The 20,833-nt window shown below is 36.9% G+C and overlaps 1 protein-coding gene across 22 annotated transcripts in view; it reads left to right on the plus strand.

Annotated features, from left to right (window-relative positions):
- ATP9B (ATPase phospholipid transporting 9B (putative)) overlaps positions 1 to 20,833 on the plus strand; it is a 287,141-nt gene that overhangs the window by 51,000 nt on the left and 215,308 nt on the right. For 17 of the 22 annotated variants that reach the window (XM_023648016.2, XM_023648017.2, XM_023648021.2 and 14 more), the window contains one exon: positions 6,886 to 6,994. The exons of the other annotated variants lie outside the window; for them this stretch is intronic. In XM_023648016.2, coding sequence (XP_023503784.1) covers positions 6,886 to 6,994 — 109 coding nt within the window. The remainder of the gene's footprint in view (positions 1 to 6,885; positions 6,995 to 20,833) is intronic. 22 annotated transcript variants of the gene reach the window in all.

Here is a 20,833-nt window from a genome sequence, read left to right on the forward strand (position 1 = left end):
GTTGCCTTCTGACTTACACTGCCATGTTCTCTTCTCTTCTGCTCTGATGTCACAGGATTAGACCTCAAAATTGATCTACTTTTTCACACAGCTTTCTTTTGTTCCTTGGTTTGGCAGCAGCAACAATTGATGATTTTTCTCAGATAATAAATAATGAAGATTTGTTAGTATCTATGCTTATGCTATTTATATACATTTTAACCTTTGATTTAGCAAAAATCTTAAAAAGTTGACGTGCACATTAGGTTCATCTTCAAATTCAGAAAGTAGGCTTAGGATATTTTGGTTCTTTGATCCAAACTCACTTCAGAAAACCTTTTAAAAATTTTGAAAATTCAGGTACTATATATAGAAGATCTTTTTTATTAACCTAGGCAAAATTAATGAACCTTTAAACTAAATTTAAATCTAAAATACATTTTAAATTTAAATCTAAAATACATTTCTTTATAAGCTCCTGAGTTCTTCCTCTTCTATACCTGTGTATTTTAACCCCAGTCCTGTGTCCAGGGCCTGTAATAGCATGTGATCTTTCTACACACACTGAAGTTTGTGACATCTTTTCTCATCTTGCTCTCTAAGGTTCTGTAAGGTTGCTCAAAAAAGGAATCAGTTAGCATTTCCAGATCGCTCCTTGCCACAAACCCACTGGTGAAGCATAAAACCGTCTTACAGCTGGTGATTATAAAATCTTATGTCTAATGTCCACTAGTTTTAAAGAAAAAAAGTTACGTCAGAGTTATTTCCTCTGCTCTGCAACTAAAATTGGAATGTTTCTGAAAACAGTAATAGCTTAATTAATAAACATTCTGTTTCGATTCCTCCTGGCAATATTTCCTGGCTTCAGTTCTGAACTAATTTCTGTTATATTTTTCCATCTAATAGAATAAACTGAAAAATTGATTACATTATTGTTTCAGAATGAAGGTTATCGTTCATATTATTCAGCTTTCAGAACAATTCTTAGAGACAAAGCTAGTGTAATCAGAGTAACAGATTGTAATGCTTCTATCAAAATTAATAAGAATAAATCTATCAGTGCACTGAATCAGTGCACTATCGATCACTGAATAGATCTATCAGTGCAAATGATTTTTAGACAAAGAAAATATGGGGTTTAACTCTACAGTTTCCATATGAAATGTCTTCCTAGTATTAAAACATAGTTGAAAACCAGATAGGCTGTATAGGTGAGAAATCAAGCTGTGAGGACTCTGATTTTCAGTCTGTTTTAAAAATCCTTCCTTCCATCCACTCTTTTTCATGAGTGTCTCTGCATCAGACATGTGGGTGAAGTGTGAAAAGGAAAAACAAAATCAATTACTTAGAGTCCCACCATCCAGAGACACTGTTAACGTGAGCTGTGGGACTTTGTTCTCTTTGTGTCTCAATTTCCTTATCTCTAAATTGGAGCTAATGGTACACATCTCATAAGGTTTTTGTGACATTTAAAAGGTAACATTTAAAATACATAGAAGAGAGTTGGCGTATGATAATTCCTCAAAGGTAAATTGATATTATAATGTAGCAAGAGAATTTTTCTCCTTTTACAAAAATATATATTGTTTTGGTACTTATTCCACATGACTCCTGGTTTATCTGGAAAAACAGAAAAGAATTCCACTTGGTGATACAAGATTTAGCCACGGGCTGTGGACAGGCCACTTGAGACATTCCTGTCATCCAGTCTGACTAACAGGGTCATGCACAAATACTGTTGTTTCCAGGGTGACGGTATTTCACTGTGACTCTTGTGTTCAGTTTGGTATTTCTAGTAACAGTACTATAGCTGACATCTCTGACTTGGTTGGTGCTGAGGTCATGGGAAGGCCCACCTGCTCCTGCAGGAAGATTTGATTTTCTAAGTCTCCCATAAACCCCAGTCTGTTATGATCCAATTAAGAACTCAGCAATCTAAACTCTAGAGGTAGAGGCCCATTGACTGCAGACTCTAGTGGTTACAAAGAAAATGGTGGCATCTGCTTTGCCTTTCCTTTAATCTGGTTTGTATTCCTTGGCTGGCTGTTGGATGTTTTCTCAGGACAGATAAGCTAGAGATGGACGTGATGGTGTGGGAATGGCACCTCTTGGCTATTACTGATCCTGCACATCTGTTTTGCATTCACCTAAACTCTTAGATTTGGAATGTGTCCTAGAGTAGCTTAAGGACGCCAGCAGTCCTTGCCTGTGACCAGGGCTCTGTTTCCTCCTTGGAGTGTTTAACTCCTGTTTTTAGAAGTTGGGCCCTGCCCCTTTTTGGTGCATCTGCACTAATATTACTACATTAGAAGTGGGAGCTCATTTTCAATCCTTGCGTTGTTAGAAGCACTAAGAACTAGCACATTTTTGTGGTTTATAATTACTTAATGAATTCAGAGTTAACTTTTGCTGTCCTTAAGTCATAGGTTTAAAGATTGAAAATTAGATTCACCTCGAGAATTTAAATACATTTACGTGTCTGGGCCTGTTTCCTGGAGATTAGAGGTAATGTACACATTTCGGGTAGGGCCTCAGCAAATCTGTTGCAAAAAATTTTTCAGGTGATTATGATGTACTTGCCTGATTAAAAACCACTCCTTTAAAAATAATGTCTTTAGTATATAAATAACATACATTTGGTAATCATTCTCTTCTTGGCTCTCAAGGTGAGTCAGTCACAAACAGAATTTTAAGAAATTACTTATACATCGTGAACATGAGTCTGTAACAGTAAATATTCTCCTACATGAGAATGGCTGCATAAAACTGTATTTTCTGGATCTGTAGATGCGTATTTTTCATGTTACTGAAATTGAGTTGTGACTTATAAACAGTTTGTATATTTAAAGTGGTATTGTCTTCCCACCCAAGACTATTACTAAAATAGTAATGATGTATCTTAAAATCAGTGTTATCTTTGAATTAAGGAACTATAGTATTTCATCATATGAGTGTACCATAAATTATTGATGGATGTTCAGGTTATTTCCAGTTTTTCATATTTGATGCTGAGATGGTTGGTTTTTTTTCTTTAGGGTAGGTTTCTAGAAGTGAAACTACTTGGTTAAAATGTATATAAATTTTAAGGCTTTTGGTAATACTAAATTCTTAAAACTTTTTTTGTATCTACTCCTTTGGCTTTTCATATATATTTCTTCTCTGTCTTACCTTTGCTAACTCTGATTCTAATAAAATGATGAGTTTACATTCAGGGTAGGAGTCATTCTCTGCCTTTGGTGATCACTGTATGTCACTGTTCCTTTGTCGTGACGAGTTACCGTCTTTGGAGAAGCCCCTAGAGCACGTATTTCCCTCGAGGATGGAGACGTTTGGTCATAATGTAGAAATCTCTCTTGTGCTTAAAAATTTGCACTTTGCACAGCTAACATACTCTTAATGGTAAAAGACTGCATACTTTCCCCCTGAGATCAGGAATAAGACAAGGATGTCTGCTCCCTCTGCTTCCATTAGATGTTATATTGAAGATGAAGTGAATAGGGCAGTTAGGCAAGAAAAAGGAATAAAAGACATCTAGATGGAAAGGAAGAAGAAAAGCTAGCTATCTCAGTTTGCAGATGATGTGATATAGGAAAATCTAAGGAGTCCACACACAAAAATATTGGGACTAATAAATGAGTTAGTAAGGTTGTAGGGTGCAAGATAAGTATACAAAAGTCATTTGTATTTTTATACACCAGCAGTGACCATCTGAAGGTGAAATTGGGGTAACAATTTCCTTTGTAATAGCATCAAAAAGAAACAAAAAATAGGAATATATTTAGCTCAAGTGCAAGATTGTGTACTGAAAACTATAAAACATTTTTGAAAAAAAGAAGAGCTAAATAGAAAGTCATCCCATCTTCAAGAATCGAAAGACTTAATGTTATAATGGTGCTGCTCTCCAGACTGATCTACAGACTCGCCGCAATCCCTGTCAATTCCAGCTGACTGTTTTGCAGAAATTGACCTGATCCTAAGATTCGTATGAAAGCGCAAGGATCCCAGAGTAGCCAATACAGCCTAGGAAAGTAGATCAAAGTTGGAGAACTTATACTTTCTCATTTCAAAACTTATTACAAAGCCATAGTAATCAAGACATTGTGGTATTGGCAGAAGGATAGAAATATAGATCAAGGGATACAATGGAGAGTCCAGAAATAAATCTTTACATTTATTGATACAAATTGATTTCCAGCAAGGGTACCAAGACAGTTCAGTGGAGAAGTGTTTTTTCAACGAATGATGCTGAGACAAGTGGATAGCCACATGTAAAAGAGTGAAGGTGGACCCGCACTTAAGACCATATACAAAAAGTAACTCAAAATGAAACTTAGACCTAAATGAAGGAGCTAGACTCCTGGAGGAAAATGTAGAGGTAAGTATTTGTGATCTTGGACACTAAAAGCCTAAGTGACAAACGAAAGTTTAAGTAAATGGGACTTGATCAAAATTAAAAACTTCTGTGCATCAGAGGACACCATCAAGAAAGTAAAATAAGCTAGAATAGGAGAAAATATTTGTAAAGTTATATTTGTAATTCACACGTCTGACTAGGTATTTGTATCCAGAATAATATAATGAACTCTTACAACTTAACAATTAAAAGACACATAACCTAGTTAAAAAGTGGGTATAGGATCTGATACACATTTCTTCACTAAGATATGCAAATCGCCAGTAAGCATATGTAAAGTGATGTGACCACTTTGGAAAACAGTTTGACAGTTTGTCAAAATGCTAGACCTAGAGTTACCGTATCACCCAGGATAGGCACATCCATAGAGACAAAGTAGATTAGTGGTTGCTAGGGCCTGGCAGCAGGAGAGGATGGAAGTTGACTGCTGTTGGGTATGGGATTTCTTTTTAGGGTGATGAAAATGTTCTAAAATTAGGTGGTGGTGATAGTGGCACGACACTGTGAATATACTAAGAAAATGAATTTTATACTTTAAGAGGGTTAATTTTATAGCATGTGAATTATATCTCAACAGAACTGTTACTTAAAAAAAGTGTGCTGAAGGACCTAGGTGAGGATCAAATTCTGCCCTCAGCAGTTGTATTCTTTGGGGGCTATTGCAGATAGGTGGCACATGCTATGCCTGCCTTCCTCTTTGCAAATGGCACACGCCGTCAGCTGATTCTTGTCAGTGATTCCAAGAGTGGCTTTAGAATATCTCTCAAAATAGTACTTTTCATGACCACTGGAAGTATATTGGCAAAGACCAGATGGGATACATCCTGGTGTTTCTGGAGACTACTGATAATTCCCTGGTGTTGGAGGACAAAGCATCATTGGGTGCTGAGGCTAGAGAGCTATCCTTTCTTAAGGTTATACTTTAGTGAAAAGAGTGTCAACAACGAGGAACTATCAAAGACTTTGGGCAGTGAATTGTTGGGGCCCACCTCTGGAGGAGGGTTTTGCCACGTATTTCTCAAATTTGTACTGTAGAAGACACTTTGGTAACTGTGTGGAAGGATGATTTGGAGGGGGATGAGGCTGGAGGCCAGAGACTGATGCTGTAGTGGTGCTATGGGTGAGAACGGAGGAGGGCCTGAGCCAGGCTCTTGTGTCAGCCGTGAGACTGGTCTGGGCCCGAGACGTGTTTAGGAAGCACAATCAGCAGTTGGTGATCAGCAATGAAATTGAGGTAAGAAGAAGAGTCATGACATTATTTATCGGTGATGGCTGTACCATGAAAATCAAGACTATGATGGCTAATGGGTGAATGGAGCACTGGGCCATGGGGACTGAGGCTTGAGCCCTGCACCAGCCGTCAGTGGTGACTGCATAAAGAGGAGTACATTTCAATAGAGAGAAGAAATGTTTTCTCTAGTGGCCCACTTAATTTAGCCTATTAGTCATACAGGAAAAAAAAGACTAGAATAAAAGATTATTGTCCTTTCAGTAGAAATTCATCCAGTGTTGTATTATTTACATGGTAGACTGGGGCATGTTTATCAATAATATGAAGCCTACTGAAGAGGTCTTTATTTCAATATAGGGAGATTGATTTGAAGAATATTCCTGTAATATGTGTCAAAATACGGATGTAGCTTTAAAAAAGATGGACGTTATCCACATGTTAGTAGTGTAACAGAATTCACCATAGATTCCAAGTACATAAAAGTTCGGTTTAGATAGCATCAAATTAACCTATTCAGGTTTTTACTTAAAAAATGAGAGGGTAAAAAGCACTATGACTGTATGACTGTATCTGTGCTCTTAAGTACAGTTGCATGGTATTGCACTATGTGAGAAAACTGATCAATATTAAATGCCATATATGGTTGTCTTGTATTCCTAAATGGTTTTATTCTTTTAGAAAGATGTAAGTGTAGAAATTATATGTCAGTCTTGGTTAATTTGATATTTGAATGCCTGAGTGTTGTAAATATAATTCATGGGTTTATTGAACATTATTTTCTTTTTCTTTGGATTACTAAGTATTTTCTGAAGTTTAGCTTGCAGAAAATATCATGATGTGAATTCAAAAATTTTCTTCCATATAGTAAGAATTTTAAATCTTTTACTACGTATCATTCTCCTTTTGTAATGTTTCATTGTTACTTTTTTTTTTTGAGGAAGGTTAGCCCTGAGCTAACTGCTGCCAGTCCTCCTCTTTTTGCTGAGGAAGACTGGCCCAGATGTCTTGCCAAGTGGTGCCATGTTCGCACCCGGGATCTGAACCGGTGAACCCTGGGCCGCCGAATCGGAACGTGCACACTTAACCGCTGTGCCACCAGGCCGGCGCCCATTGTTACTTTTTGTCTGTTTTCTTTGTTTTCATTTATTTTGTGTTTTAGAAGTAGTATAAATTGGGGGGGGACAATAAAACTAGTAAAAGAATTTTGCTTTATTTTTTGTAAAAGTCCAGTTTTCTCAAGTCCCTTATTTCTGTTTCATAGGGGTTTGTCCTGGCTGTCACTATCGTGAGGGAAGCAGTTGATGAGTTTCGGCGTTTTCAGCGAGACAAGGAAGTGAATTCACAGCTGTACAGCAAGCTTACAGTGAGAGGTTAGCAAGATACTTGGAATCCAATTTATTGCTTGTTTAATGTAGTTAGCATTTTAGAATTAACATAAATGAAAGAAAGCGTCTTAATTCTGTTATTGAAAATAGTATTATGCAATGGCATTTGGTATATAATTAATTTTCTTTTAATAATGTAATGCATACAATTTCAGGGTAGATTTTTATTCTCTAGATGCTTGGATGTATGTGCATGTGTTTATATAAATAGACACACACAACGCATGTACACATACATGTGTATATATATGAATAATTATGTAATGTGCTCCGCTGCAGTCTGTGTATAATCCCTGTGTGCTCGGATACACGTGAAGCCGGACTGGTGTATACACATTTTCTGTGAAGCCTGATAGCACCTTATCTAAAGTATCTCTTTGCATTATATTTTAAACACAATCATAGAGGTGAGACATCTTGTACCGGGGCCTTAAACTATACTTAGATGAAAGGACTTTGAGCACCTAAAATAAATATGATCCTAACTAGTAACTGATATATGCCTATTTCTCCTTGACCTTCATTAAGGGATTTGACCCTTGCTTAATTGATGCTTTTAAAGAGCTTGTTTACTTGGTTTTTCAGTCCATAGTAGAAAAGAAGCAACGTCTTGGGAAGAGAATGGGTGAAGCTTTTACATTTAAATAGGCATGGTGACAGTAGAAAAGTGACAATGAAACCTTGTCAGTGAGGGAAGACATTGAAAAACTAAATGGATATTCATAATAACCTCAAAGTCTGCTTAAAAATGAAGACGTTTAGAGTGGATTTTTTATCTTCTGTTTATACATGGACATTTGTACAATGAATTACGTATTTGAAACACTCCTGTCCAAAATAATTTTTTTAATAACTTATTCAGATATATTTCACATAACATAAAATTCATGCATTTAATTATATAGTTCAGTGGTTCTTGGTATATTCGCAGAGTTATAAAACCATCAGCACCATCTAGTTTTGGAGCATTTTTAACATTCTGAAAAGAAACCGACTATACTAGCACTTCTTCCCTGTTCTTGCCCCTTTCCTGTCCTGCTCCAGGCCTGGACAGCTGCCGGTCTACTTTCTGTCTCTATGGACGTGCCTCTCCTGAACACTTCGTATAAATAAAATCATGTAATATGTGGCTTCTTTGACTTGGCATAATGTTTGCAAGGTTCATCCATGTCGTTGTGTCTATCAGTACTTTATTTCTTTTTATTGCCAAATAATATTCCACTTTTGATAGAACACATTTTGTTTACCCATTCATCAGTAGATAGACATATGGGTTGTTTCCACTTTTAGGTTATTGTCAATAATGCTCCTGTGAGCATATGTACAAGTTTTTGTGTAAACATTGTTTTTATTTCTTTTGTTTGTATACCTAGGAGTGAAATTGCTGGATTATATGGGAACTCTGTTTTGGAGGAACTGCCAGACTGTTTTCCTGATTGGCTGCACCATTTTACATTCTCACCAGCAATTTATGAGGGTTCTGATTTCTCCCCTTCTTCACCAACACTTGTTATTGTCTGTCTTTTTGATTGTAGCCACCCTAGTGTGTGTGAAATAGTATCTCACTGTGGTTTTGATTTGTATTTCCCTAATGACTAAAGATGTTGAACATCTTTTCATGTGCTTTTTGGCCATTTGTCTGTCTTCTTTGGAGAAATGTTTATTCAGATTGCCCGCTTTTTAACTGGGTTGTTTGTCTTTTAACTGTTGAGTTGTAAGAGTTCTTTCTTTATTCTGGATTTAAGTCTGTTGTTAGATATGTAATTTGGAAATATTTTCTCTCATTCTGTGGGTTGTATTTTCTTTTTCTTGCTGGTGTCCTCTGATACACAAGTTTTTTTTTTTTTTTGGTTTTTTTCTTTTATAAAGATTGGCACCTGAGCTAACAACTGTTGCCCATCTTTTTTTTTTTTTTCTGCTTTTTCTCCCCAAATTCCCCCAGTACATAGTTGTATATTTTGGTTGTGGGTCCTCCTAGTTGTAGCACGTGGGACACCACCTCAGTGTGGCATGACGAGTGGTGCCATGTCCCGCGCCCAGGATCTGAACCAGCAAAACCCTGGGCCGCCGAAGCGGAACGTGTGAACTTAACCACTTGGCCATGGGCCGGCCCCCACAAAAGTTTTTAGTTTTGGTTAAGTCCATCTCATCTGTTTTTTCTTTTGCTGCTTGTGCTTTTGGGGTTGTAGCTAAGAAACAGTTTATCATCCAAGGCTACAAAGATTTACTGTGGTATCTTCTAGAAGTTTTATAGTTTTAGCTCTTAGATTCAGGTCTGTGATCCATTTTTATTTTGTATTTTGTATATGGGGTGTGATATGGGTCCACATTCTTTTGCATGTGAATATTAAGTTGTCCCAGTACCATTGATTGAAAAGTCAGTTCTTTCTCGATTGAATTGAAAAAGTAATGCTTAAAAAGCTTTGATGCTTAAAGTAGTAACATGGTAGAGGAAAGGAGTATTGTAGAAAAGAAGGTAAGCTTTAGTTTTGGGAAAAAGAATCCCTAGAACCGTCAGGTAAGTTAGGTATAACTTTGATTTGTCTTTTTTAGATGTTTTTTAGATAATATAGATCCTGGCTTATTTTTTAAATTGTCTTAATTGTAGCATTTGGGCTGAGCGAAGATTTGTTTCTGTATATTAATTATATCATTCAAAAATAAATAGTATGGTGATGTCAGCGAAAATGGTAGAGTAGGTAGTGTCACATGCCCTTCCTTCCACAGAAACATTGAAAAATCAAGCAGAAACTGTCAGAACTAACTTCAGCAGAACTCTGAAAAATAGTCAGAGATTTACACCACTGGATGATTGTCGAATCCAGGAAAAGGCAACCTAAAAATACTAGGAAAGCACTTTGGTGTTTTCACTTGCCCTTGCCTCACCTTGTCCCCATCATGGTACCTGTCTTGAAGACGGCAGCCCTCATTTGAAATTTCGGACTCCAGAGCCTGGCTCTGAAGGCGGTAGAGCAGGACTTACTTTTAAATAATTGTGTTTGTCTGTCTAACTTATCTGGGGCTACTTGTAGGACTGACTCAAGATACTCATCTTTCTTTCGCCTAACTTGGAACTCAGGGCAGAAAAGCCAAAAAGCAGCAGGCATTTCTTGAGCATACATAAGGCTAAGGAACAGTTGCAGAAGCCTGGGGCAAAAGGATACAGTTGAGATATACAAGAGAGTGTCAAATGCATGACAGAAAATCTTGGGGAATTTCTGTGGAAAACTAGGGCATTCAAAAGTGCCCATGTTTAGTGGAGAATTTTGAAAGCCACATCTAAGGCCAGTGCAAGCTCAGAAAAGTCTTAAGAAGAACTTTTGCCTGTGGCCAGTCTCTAGGCTCAGCACAAGCAGAAGTGAAGGCTGAGGTAGAGCTGTAGACACCTGACTAGGTGGTGGAGTCTCCAGCACAGAGCCAGTCTGCAAAGACTGGGAGAGGTGGTTCTCCCTCCCTCTCTGCTGCCCTTTTTTCTTTTCTTTCTTTTCATATGCAAGGAAATCCCTTTCAAACACTGGCTCAACACAGGCTACAGTAAGGAAGACTTCAAAGACCATATGTGACAAAGAACACACACTTAACACAAATAGTTTAGCAAAGTCACTAAATACACATGGCTGTAGCATACACCAAGTAACAAAACCATCCCAGGAGATGGGGGCATATCTGATTTCCCGAGTTATCAGATTATAATACTCCGAATGACTAGTTTTTCAAGAAAAATTACAAAGCATGCAAAGAAACAAAGTGTGGTCCATTCACAGAAGAAATTTGTGAAAAGTATCTCTGAGGAAGCCCAGACGTTGGACTTACTAGACAAACATTAAATCACCTGCCTTAAGTATGCTCAAGGAGCTAAAGGAAACAATGAACAAATTGCTAAAAGATATCAGGAGAATGATGTGTTAAGAAATAGAGAATATCAATAAAGGTATAGAAATTATTTTTTAAACAGCAAAAAATAATTCTGGAGCTGGAAAATACAATAAAGGAAAAGAAAAACTTACTAGAGAGTTTCAACAGCAGATTTGAGCAGGCAGAAGAAAGAATCAGTCAACTTGAACCCTAGGTCACTTGAAATTATTCAGTCTGAGAAACAGAAAGAAGAATGAAGAAAAATAAATAGATCCTAAAGAGTTGTGGGATAGCATCAAGTAAACTTATGTACACATAATGGGAATCTTAGAAGGAGAAGAGAAAGAGCAGAGAGAATATTGGAAGGAATAATGGCCATCAACTTCCAAAATTCGATAAAAGACATGAATCTGCACATTCAGGAAATTCAGTGAACTAGCAGTACAGATACAAAGAGATGCACATAATCAAACTGTCGAAATCCAAGGACCAAGAAAGCATTCTGAAAGCAGCAGGAGAGAAGCGACTCATCATATACAAGGGATCTTCAGTAAGATGATGAGAAATCCGTTGATCAGAAACCTTGGAAGTCAGAAGGAAGTGGAGTGACGTTTTTAAAATAGTGAGTGAAAAACCTGTCAACCTAGAATTCTGTGTCCAAAAAACTATCATTCAAAAATGAAAGAGAAGTTAATATATTCCCAGATAAATTTAGAATTGAAAACAGGGACTCAAGCAACTACACATACACTCATGTTCACTGCAGCACTGTGTACAGTTACCAGAAGGTGATAACAACCCACTGTCGATCAGCGGATGAATGGGCAAACAAGTTATGGTGTATTCATACATTGGAATATTACTCAACTGTAAAAATTAGTGAAATAGTGATGTATGATACAACATGGGTGAATCCTGAAAATATTCTGCTCTGTGGAAGTAGTCAGACACAAAAGGCCATATAGTTTATGATTTCGTGTTTATGAAACACGCAGAATAAGTTGGTAGAGACAGAGCGCAGATTGTGGTTGCCGTGGTCTAGGGAAGCAGGGAATGGGGAGCAGCTGCTTCGTGCATGGGAGGTTCCTCTTGTGGTGGTGCGATGTTTTGGAACTTGATAGAATTGGTTGCACAATATTGTGAGTATACCTAATGCCACTGAGTTATTCACTTGAAAAATGCTGATTTTATGTTATGTTGGTTTCACCTAAAAATAGGACAGAATGTTGAGGAAGACACACTGGTGTTATGTTCTTTACACCTCCTTGATATTTGAACTACTTTTAAATAATACTTTTGTATTATTAAATATTTAAAGTGCTTTGAAATACTTTAAAAATAATTTCAGTGGGTTTATTTTAAATACAAATGGAAATTTACATTTTATTAAAAAATTGGTCATGGCTAGTGATTTAAGAAATGGACGTTTTACATGTAGATGATAATGATAGCTGCTATTTTTTGACTTCCTTCTGTGTCAGATAACATTCATAATGTTCATTTGTGTAACTCTCATGCGAGGGAGGTGGTACTATCTCCAAGTTAGAGATGAGAAACCTGAGGCTCATGCTCAGTAATTTGCCCTCAATCACTGTAGTTTTTGGTAGACTTCATATTTGAACCTGGACCCTTCTGACTGCCACTCCAGTGTTCTTTCAGCTGTGGCGAGGTGCTTCCTGGCTGGTTATTCTGATGCAGATGATTGATAAGTGAAATCTAGAATATGAACAGTGCATGTTTATCCTTATTGAGTACAGTTTAAAACTTATTTTCTTGTGGAGAATATTTGCTGCTCATTTTCTTAATTTCTAATATTTCACAGTTATCTAGTCTTTGAATGGCATTGATGGCTATTTATGTGATTTACCGTGGTTTGTTGTATCATATTTACAGCGTTTGAACTTTTTATATTTGGAGTTCTCAAGTGTATTCTTCTAGAAATACACTGGAAGAATGTTCTCTGTTGTTGTTTTTTTCTTTTGAAAAGGAAAGGCCTTTCCACTTTTCATATGCTAATATCTTGAAGGTGAAGTGTTTGGAAGCAGAGAGTATTTTAACTGGCATATGATGTCTGTCCGCCCTGGAGGACTTTTAGTTACTTCTTTGTTTTATTGCCTCATAGGCTGCTATTCTTGTGTGGCAATTTTTCTTACCCGTTGCTGCTACTTTCCTTCCTTTCTCCTTGTTTATGACTGCTTTGTTTAGTTGTCATTATCTGCTAATGGATGGCATCAGAGGCAGAGTCAATGAGGAGAAAATAAAATAAATTTTCCTGCTTGTTGGCAGCTTTTGCAAAAATTTGTGATAAAGAGGAATTTGAATTGTGTGTGGCCAGTCTACTTTCAGATTCTTGGAATCAATGCTATTACATTTTTTCCGATTGCCAGGGAGAGGTGTGTAAATTGTATACCTTGGTTGTAATCATTCAGTTGGCTAGTTCACAATTGACTTCCACAAATGTTTACTAAGTATCCACTGTGTGTTAGTCACCCTGACAACCTCCGGAGATTCAAACCTAAGTCCTGAACTGTGCTTCTAAAGACCTCATGCAGCGTTCCAGCAGATAGGATGGACGCAGAGGCTTTGGTTGGTCTGTTTTCGTTTTAATCAGCCGCCAGATCTCAGCAGGGCTAAGTCATTATCAACCACTGTTAGTGTATGTTCCAGATTTAAGCCTAAAGGTAGCGTGAAACTATATTTAGAATGGAACTTGAATTAATTCTGTTACATTTCCTTCAGACAGTTTATGATGATTGTTTTCCAGTATATCCTAGCTATTTCTTTTAAGAGTTTTCGCATTTGGTTGTTTAACGTGTTTTCAAGTATTCAGACATATGAGAGAGAAGCATGTCTCTTGTCTTTGAACCTTATGTAAATTGTTTGTGTATCTGTGAATGTGCGAGAGAACATTTACGTATTTACATGTTTCTTGTGTTCCAGTTTCCTTGCCAAAAACAAACGGTATCTGTATAGAGTACAAAAAGAGACAAGTGTTCTTTATTCGTATGTATTTTAGTGTCTTTGATTCGTATTATGAACCCTGTATTTTGCACACTTGTTAAAATTGTTATTCTGGGTTTCTTTTACACTTAAAAAAGTTTTTGAAATGTCTCAATAAAATTTTGTCATTTTTTAGTGAAATTTGCTCCATTTGTGAGTAATAATTATTACTTGAAAAACCAAGAGATTTTTAAATCCCTCTTTGGTGCCGTTTATATATTGTCTATGCATTATGTACACTTTCACAGGGAAATCATAAAATGTCATTGTAATTACTGTATTTTCTACTTGGCAGGAAGGATTTCTCTTGCGACAGTCATATCTTCAGATAGTTGTCTTTGTTGACTCGTGTGCTCAAGTGTTCGCTGGATTTTCCCAGCAGGCATTGCTTAGGAGCTGATACACTTGGCCTTAATCAGAGTCGATCGCTGCAATCTGACACTCAGACAGACATGGATGATTTTCCTTGTTTTATTTATGTGGTATTATCTCCTGTTCCTCCACTTTTGTGACTGTGTAGATAAAATAGAATAATGGATATTTGGAAATCATTTATGTATATTTTATTTTATACAGTCAAAATAATTCTTTGGTAAACATGCTCAACTTTTTACATATTCCTCTCATATAGTCCCCTTTCTTGTTAAGTCATCTTTCTTGTCTGTGGTCTGAGTAGCATTTTTAAAGAATTCATTCCAGTATTCATTGAAGAACATTCAACATACATTATTGCATTTTTATAATATAATACGTATCAATCTACTATTAAATGTCAGGCAGAAACACTTTAGATTTATCATCTCGTTTGTTTAGTTCTCTGTATCTGTACCAAGGTGTACATAGATACTGAGGACCGTATAATGTATACTCAGGACTAGAGATATATATATGGAGGAGTAGATTTATATACTCATTACTCACATAACTAGTATTTTTCTTAGGTCACTCTAAGAGGATCTCTATGAATTCATTTCTTCATGATATTCATACATTTAACATTTTTTATTACAATGTTTGGAAATTAGGGCCTGGAACACATGAAACAGGTTTAAAAATACTTACTGCCTAGCTCAAAGTATCTTCTTACACATAAAAGAGTTGTGTGTATGTATGTGTGTCTGGTGGTATCCTGTACTTCCCTTTGGTAACTGGTATTAATCTGGTGTTTATATTGGACTCTCAGCTCTGTGCTCATACTGCTGTTTCCCCAAGGCCAAGTAGAGTGATTGGCACAGGGTAGGCACTCAGTAAATGGAATGAGTAAGTAAATGAGGAGTTTGCAGGTCAAATATGAAAAGTTTTAAGGTTGATATACATTGTTAGAGTACTGCCCAGTAAGGTCACCCCGGTTTACACTCCAGGGTGCCCAAACGTACCCTTCTGCTAACATCCTTGTCCTCATTGGATATAACTTTTTTTTCATATTTTATTTTTTTGGTTTTTTAAATTTTGTTTATTTATTTATTTGTTGAGGAAGGTCAGCCCTGAGCTAATATCTGCTGCCAATCCTCCTCTTTTTGCTGAGGAAGACTGGCCCTGAGTTAACATCCATGCCCATCTTCCTCTACTTTATATGTGGGACACCTACCACAGCATGGCTTGCCAAGCGGTGCCATGTCCACACCCGGGATCCAAACTGGTGAACCACGGGCTGCCAAAGCGGAACATGCACACTTAACCGCTGCGCCATTGGGCTGGCCCCTGGATATAACATTTTTTTTAACTTGCCAGTTTGATTGGTGAGAAGTACTCTCATTGTGTTTTGCTTGCTACGTACGTACCTTTTAACATTTCATTGTTTGTTTTTGATCTTTATAAAAGTTCATTTATCTTTTGTTTCTGTATCCATCTTTACCTTATAATTTCTCTAAGAGAAGTTTATCACATGTGGCAAATATTTTTATCTTGTTTGGCTAATTTTTTAAATAATTTTTTTAGATATAGATAAATTTATAATTTTTATGTATGCACATCTTCTGCTCTTTTCCTTTGTGGTTTTTACTTTAGTTTTAGAAAGTCCATTCAGTCCCAATATAAGTGAGTATTTTAATTTCATTGCAATATTTCTGCACTTTAATTTTTTGTAGTTGATGTTTTACTCCGTTTGCAACTTTACATTTAAGGTATGTGTTATATGTGGAAGAGATCTCCCTTTTCCATTTTTCCCCTCAAATGGTCGGTTAGTTGCTTTAGAACCGGTTGTTAGTTACTGTGTCTTAACAGGCCTGTGAGCGGGTGCTGGATGTGCTTCAGCCTGTGCTCTGCTTTCTTTCCTGCTCCACGGACTCATCTAAATTTCTATGCTAGCGCCACACCAGCTGTCAACAATGTGCCTTTATAGTACATTCTAGCGTCTTGGGAAACCTCTCCCTCCCTCCCTTTCTCTACCAGTTATTTGTATTTTTCATTTTTTTGTTTTCTTCTCTGAGAAACATGAAACACAAGACACTATAAATATAAGATTATTGGGAAATATGATTTTTGATCATGAATTAGACCAGTAGCGTTGAAACCTTAAGAACAGCCTCACGGCCATATTGTAGTCTCCATCTGTTGATTTCTTCATTCTTTGCAAGGATTGATGTCCACCCTCCATACTTAGGAAGTGCGTCAGAAGTAATCACTGTCACATAGGTCTTTGGAAATTTAGAGGAAGTAAGAGACCAGGGGCAACTTTGAACTGTTTTTGGCTCATACCTCTCTTAATACTAACAACCATACAGACTCTCATAGGACTTTTGGGTTTTTGTATATTTGTAGTCTCCTGAGAAAGGGAGACTACTTTTTTATACATCTTCAGATTTTAGTGATTGAGAATCTTAGAACTTGTTAATTACAAACCATTCATATTAACAATATTTCATATCTTAACCTTTAGTAGATATGTAAGAAGTCTATGTAACTATAGAAAACAAAGATTAGAAATTTCCTTTATGCAAACAGCAGAGGGCTTAACCAAGACTTTGAAGTGTGTCCTCTCTAGTAATGCCATATAATTTTCGTTTGTATCTGTTAGTTGATAAAATATGTAAAGTTTGAGATACTTATTAAATTTTTCAAACCATTGTAATTTTCTACAAAATCTTTATCTGGTGAATGCAGTGAATTACTATTGATACTTATTTCAGTGTTTAGTTCTACGTATTGCCTTAGGCAAAAGATGTGTGCATTGGTGGGCTATAAAGTCTGTATGGATAGCCTCTTCTGCAGCTTCTGGACTCTTTATTGGTGATTACGCAGATGGTATAGACTATTTTCGTAGTGAGATAATTTTAGAGGGGAAGTGGTTGGCTGACATAATTTATCCAGTGAATAATATTCAGTGTTTTATCTTTAAATGTTTCTTATCACGATGTAATATTTCATTATTTCAGTATTCTTTTTAAAGCTATCTAATACTTATTTTACTGATAGAATAAGAAAAAGAATTGACTGTGTTTACTTTGAGCATCTTAATTTTTTTTTTTGTTATTCCTAAAGAATGTTTTTAAAAACTACTTTGGTTATTGCCAGTGAATGTTTAAGGGTAAAATTGGTTGTTTTCGGCAAGATGCTTTATAACCTTTCCCCCCAGACTGTAGTATTTCCCTTTTTCTTATTTTCTAGGCTGTAATTTATATAGTTCACGTGTTGATGTGTTTACTTCACTCTGCCTTAATCTTACCAGAACATCAGTTACATGAGGGTCAGCCTGTGCCTGTTTTGTTCCCACTTTCATCCCCAGTGCATGTTGGGGAAGACGCCCACATGCCCTGAGTAAATCCTGATGTCCAGCACTTCATCAGCAGAGATCAAGGGAAGGCCTGTGCCCCTGCATGGATCTTCTGTCTTGCAGCCTGAGCACAGTCTCAACCAGCGTGCCCCAGGACTGGCCTCACATGACCGTTGTCCCATGTCACTGAAGTTGCAAATTCTCAGACTTTAAAGTCAGACTTCATCTTCTGCATTTTAGTTACTGTGAGCTTTTGCACATCTTCATCCTCAGCTCTGCCCCTTTGTCACTGGGCCCCTGGCATCTGTGTTCCCTCATCACCTACACTTTTCTGTGAAATGTATCTTCCTGCTTCATTGAAGTGCTGCTCTTCTTGGAGGGTCCTGCTTCCTCTGCAGTTCTCTTAACTGGCTGTTGTTTTTCTCCCTTGGCTTTGGGGCACTTGACCTGGAGTTAGCGTCCCTTCCTGTGTTTCCAGCTTATCCCCTTTATACCTGCCTTCAGCTGTTTCTCAACCTCCAATACATTGATCCCACACCTTTGCACTCTTCCTTGCCCCTTTGATGTTGTAGCTGATGAAGTCCAATTTACCAGTTTTTTCTTTCATGATTGTGCTTTTGGTGTCCTGTCTAAGAACTCTTTGCCTAACTCAAGTTTACAAAGATTTTCTGCTGTTTTCCTGTGTTTCTTCTTCTAGAAGTTTTTTAGTTTTAGGATTCATATTACGTATATCTCTTCTAAGTGAATTTTTGTATTAGTACAAGGTATGGGAGTAAGTGTGGATACTCACTTGTTTACTGGACCATTTTTTGAAAAAATGATCCTTTTCCCACTGTATTGCCTTATACTTTTGTCAAAAATCATTTGTTTTTCATGTGTGAGTTTATTTCTGGACTCTCTCTTCATTGTATTGATCTATTTGTCTAGCTTTATGTTAATACCATGCTCTTTTGATTACTATTGCTTTATAATAATCCTTGAAATCAGGTAATGTTTGCCCTCGACTGTGTTTCCCATTTTCAGAGTTGTTTGGCTAGTCTAGATCCTTTGCATCTCCACGTGACTTTTAGGATCAGCTTGTCACTTTCCATGAAAAGCCTGCTGGGATTTTGTTGGGATTGCGCTGAGTCTGTACATAAATTTGGGGGAAAAGTGACATCTTAATATTAAGTCTTCTGACCGTGAATGAGAGAGATGTCTCCTTTTATGTAGGTGTTTTAAAATTTCTCTCAGCAATATTGTGTTTTTTCAGAGTATAGGTCTCTCTTTTAATATATTGTATAATATGTTAATGTAATTAATAAATTAATTTACTTATTTTCCAACTACCCACTTTGCCTCATCTGTTTTGAATTAGGCTCCTACCTCCTCACCCACTTAAGTGTCAAGAGAGTTGGGGGAGAGTGCCATTGTCACCCACATCATGAAGACAAGCCAAATAACCATCTGTCGAGGGTAGTTGTCTACCCGGGAAGCAGTACCTATTAATCTGATGTTGACCTTCTAGAGTGCTTCTTGTATGTGATCAAGTCCTTTTCTGTAAAAGTTGCTTAATTATCTTCCATTCTTATCACCTTGCGTGTGTTTTGTTGTGAAATAATAATTAACACATTTTCATCTTTATTTGATTGTGTCTTTGTCTAGTTAGTTGTGGCTTATATGGTTATGTCCTCTTTAATCCATTATGTCATTTGACCCATTTTATCTGGTTAGGTATAGAATGGTTATAAACACCTTCTTTTTAAAACTGCGTTAAGTTTGGATATGTATTTGTGAAGAAAGAACTAAATGTCATAAATGTATATTTCAGTTACGCTTTGAACCTGTCACAGGATCTGAAATTTAGTAGACATTCAGATGTTTGAATATTTATAGCATTTTAAGCACATTGTATAGAGGTGTCTACATAATACTGCTGGTGCTTACATGGGTTGCTAAAGGCTTCATGAGGTTATATTTGCTGTGTAATTGTGGCAGTCTGGAAGGGGAGGGGTTTCAGTCCAAAGGAACAGCAAATGCAGAGAACTTAGAAGAGTCAGCACGGCATCATAGTTGAAGGATCAGGTGCTAGATTCCGATAGCGCAGGGACAAAGGGAAGTGGAGCGGCAGATAAAGCCAGAATGCTCCTTTGAGATCCTTTGTGAAGAATGTCTATGTGATGGAGCACATTTGAATTATCTTCTAAGTAATTGCCGAATAATGGAGCTTAGTGGCTGGGGATAGACGTAATCCTTTGTTTTTTCCAGCTAATTATTTGGAATTCATATTGAAGTAGGGAAGTGATAATGGAGACCATTTTTTAGTAGTATATTCTTTTTATACAGGCAAAAAATAACGAGTAGTGTTGAGATTGGTGGTCAGGGTATATGTTTAAGGTGCTTTGGAGTAAGAATAAGTAGTTCTTTGAGTTACTTTTTGGTCTTTCTTCAGAAGAGTCCATAAAACTTGGTTAATGAAACAAGGTAGATGAATACTTTCCTTCTAAGAAAAAGAAACACCTAAGCTATTATACTTTTGAAGCATAGTGGCAAGGAACGTTGATTGCTAGAAGAAAGATTTAATGGGAAGGGTTAATTGCAATAGTTTAGAGAGAGAAAGGACTGTTGTTAACTTACTTGGTAGTATTCGGTACTAACTATTTCATCAAAATGGAAAAGGCCAATAATGTATGACTTCCTGAGTCTGTACTTGATGGTAGATTAAATAGGATAGTTTTAAGAAAAACTGTCTCTAGGTTTAAATACTGGCATATACGTTGAAGTATCTTTGTTACTATATTCAGAGCTTGCTTCTATCAAGTGTAGCTCTGAAATTATTAAATTTTTAAATTCCCGTTTCGTAAACACTTTGTGTTGTTTATGACTGTCAGTTTGTGAGAGCAGTTGTGTGTTTTATATGTGCTGTGACTTGTAAAAATTAGGGATTTTCTGTTGTTAACAGTCTTTTCAACTGTGAAGTTAGTATGTTACTAGGAGCAGCTATCAGTTCAGCTCACAAAGGGTGGTCAGAAGTCAGGCTGTTCAGATCAGGCAGCTAGCGGCAATGGTCCTGGGCTTCACTTGTGGACAGGTGCATGGGGAGCAGTGACTTTCCTCCATCTTTTCTGTCCAGTGCACTGACTGTTCTTTGGGAAAGAACAGAAAAAAAGTCAGTGAGTTCAGGTGACAAAGGCTGTAAAGGAAGTGCAGGTAGTCCTTTGAGCACAAGATTAGAATTGTTAGAGAATCAAGAACTATTGAATAATTTGGCCAGTTCT

This window comes from Equus caballus, chromosome 8 (genome assembly GCF_041296265.1).
Source record: "Equus caballus isolate H_3958 breed thoroughbred chromosome 8, TB-T2T, whole genome shotgun sequence".
NCBI classification, from domain to species: Eukaryota; Metazoa; Chordata; class Mammalia; order Perissodactyla; family Equidae; genus Equus; species Equus caballus.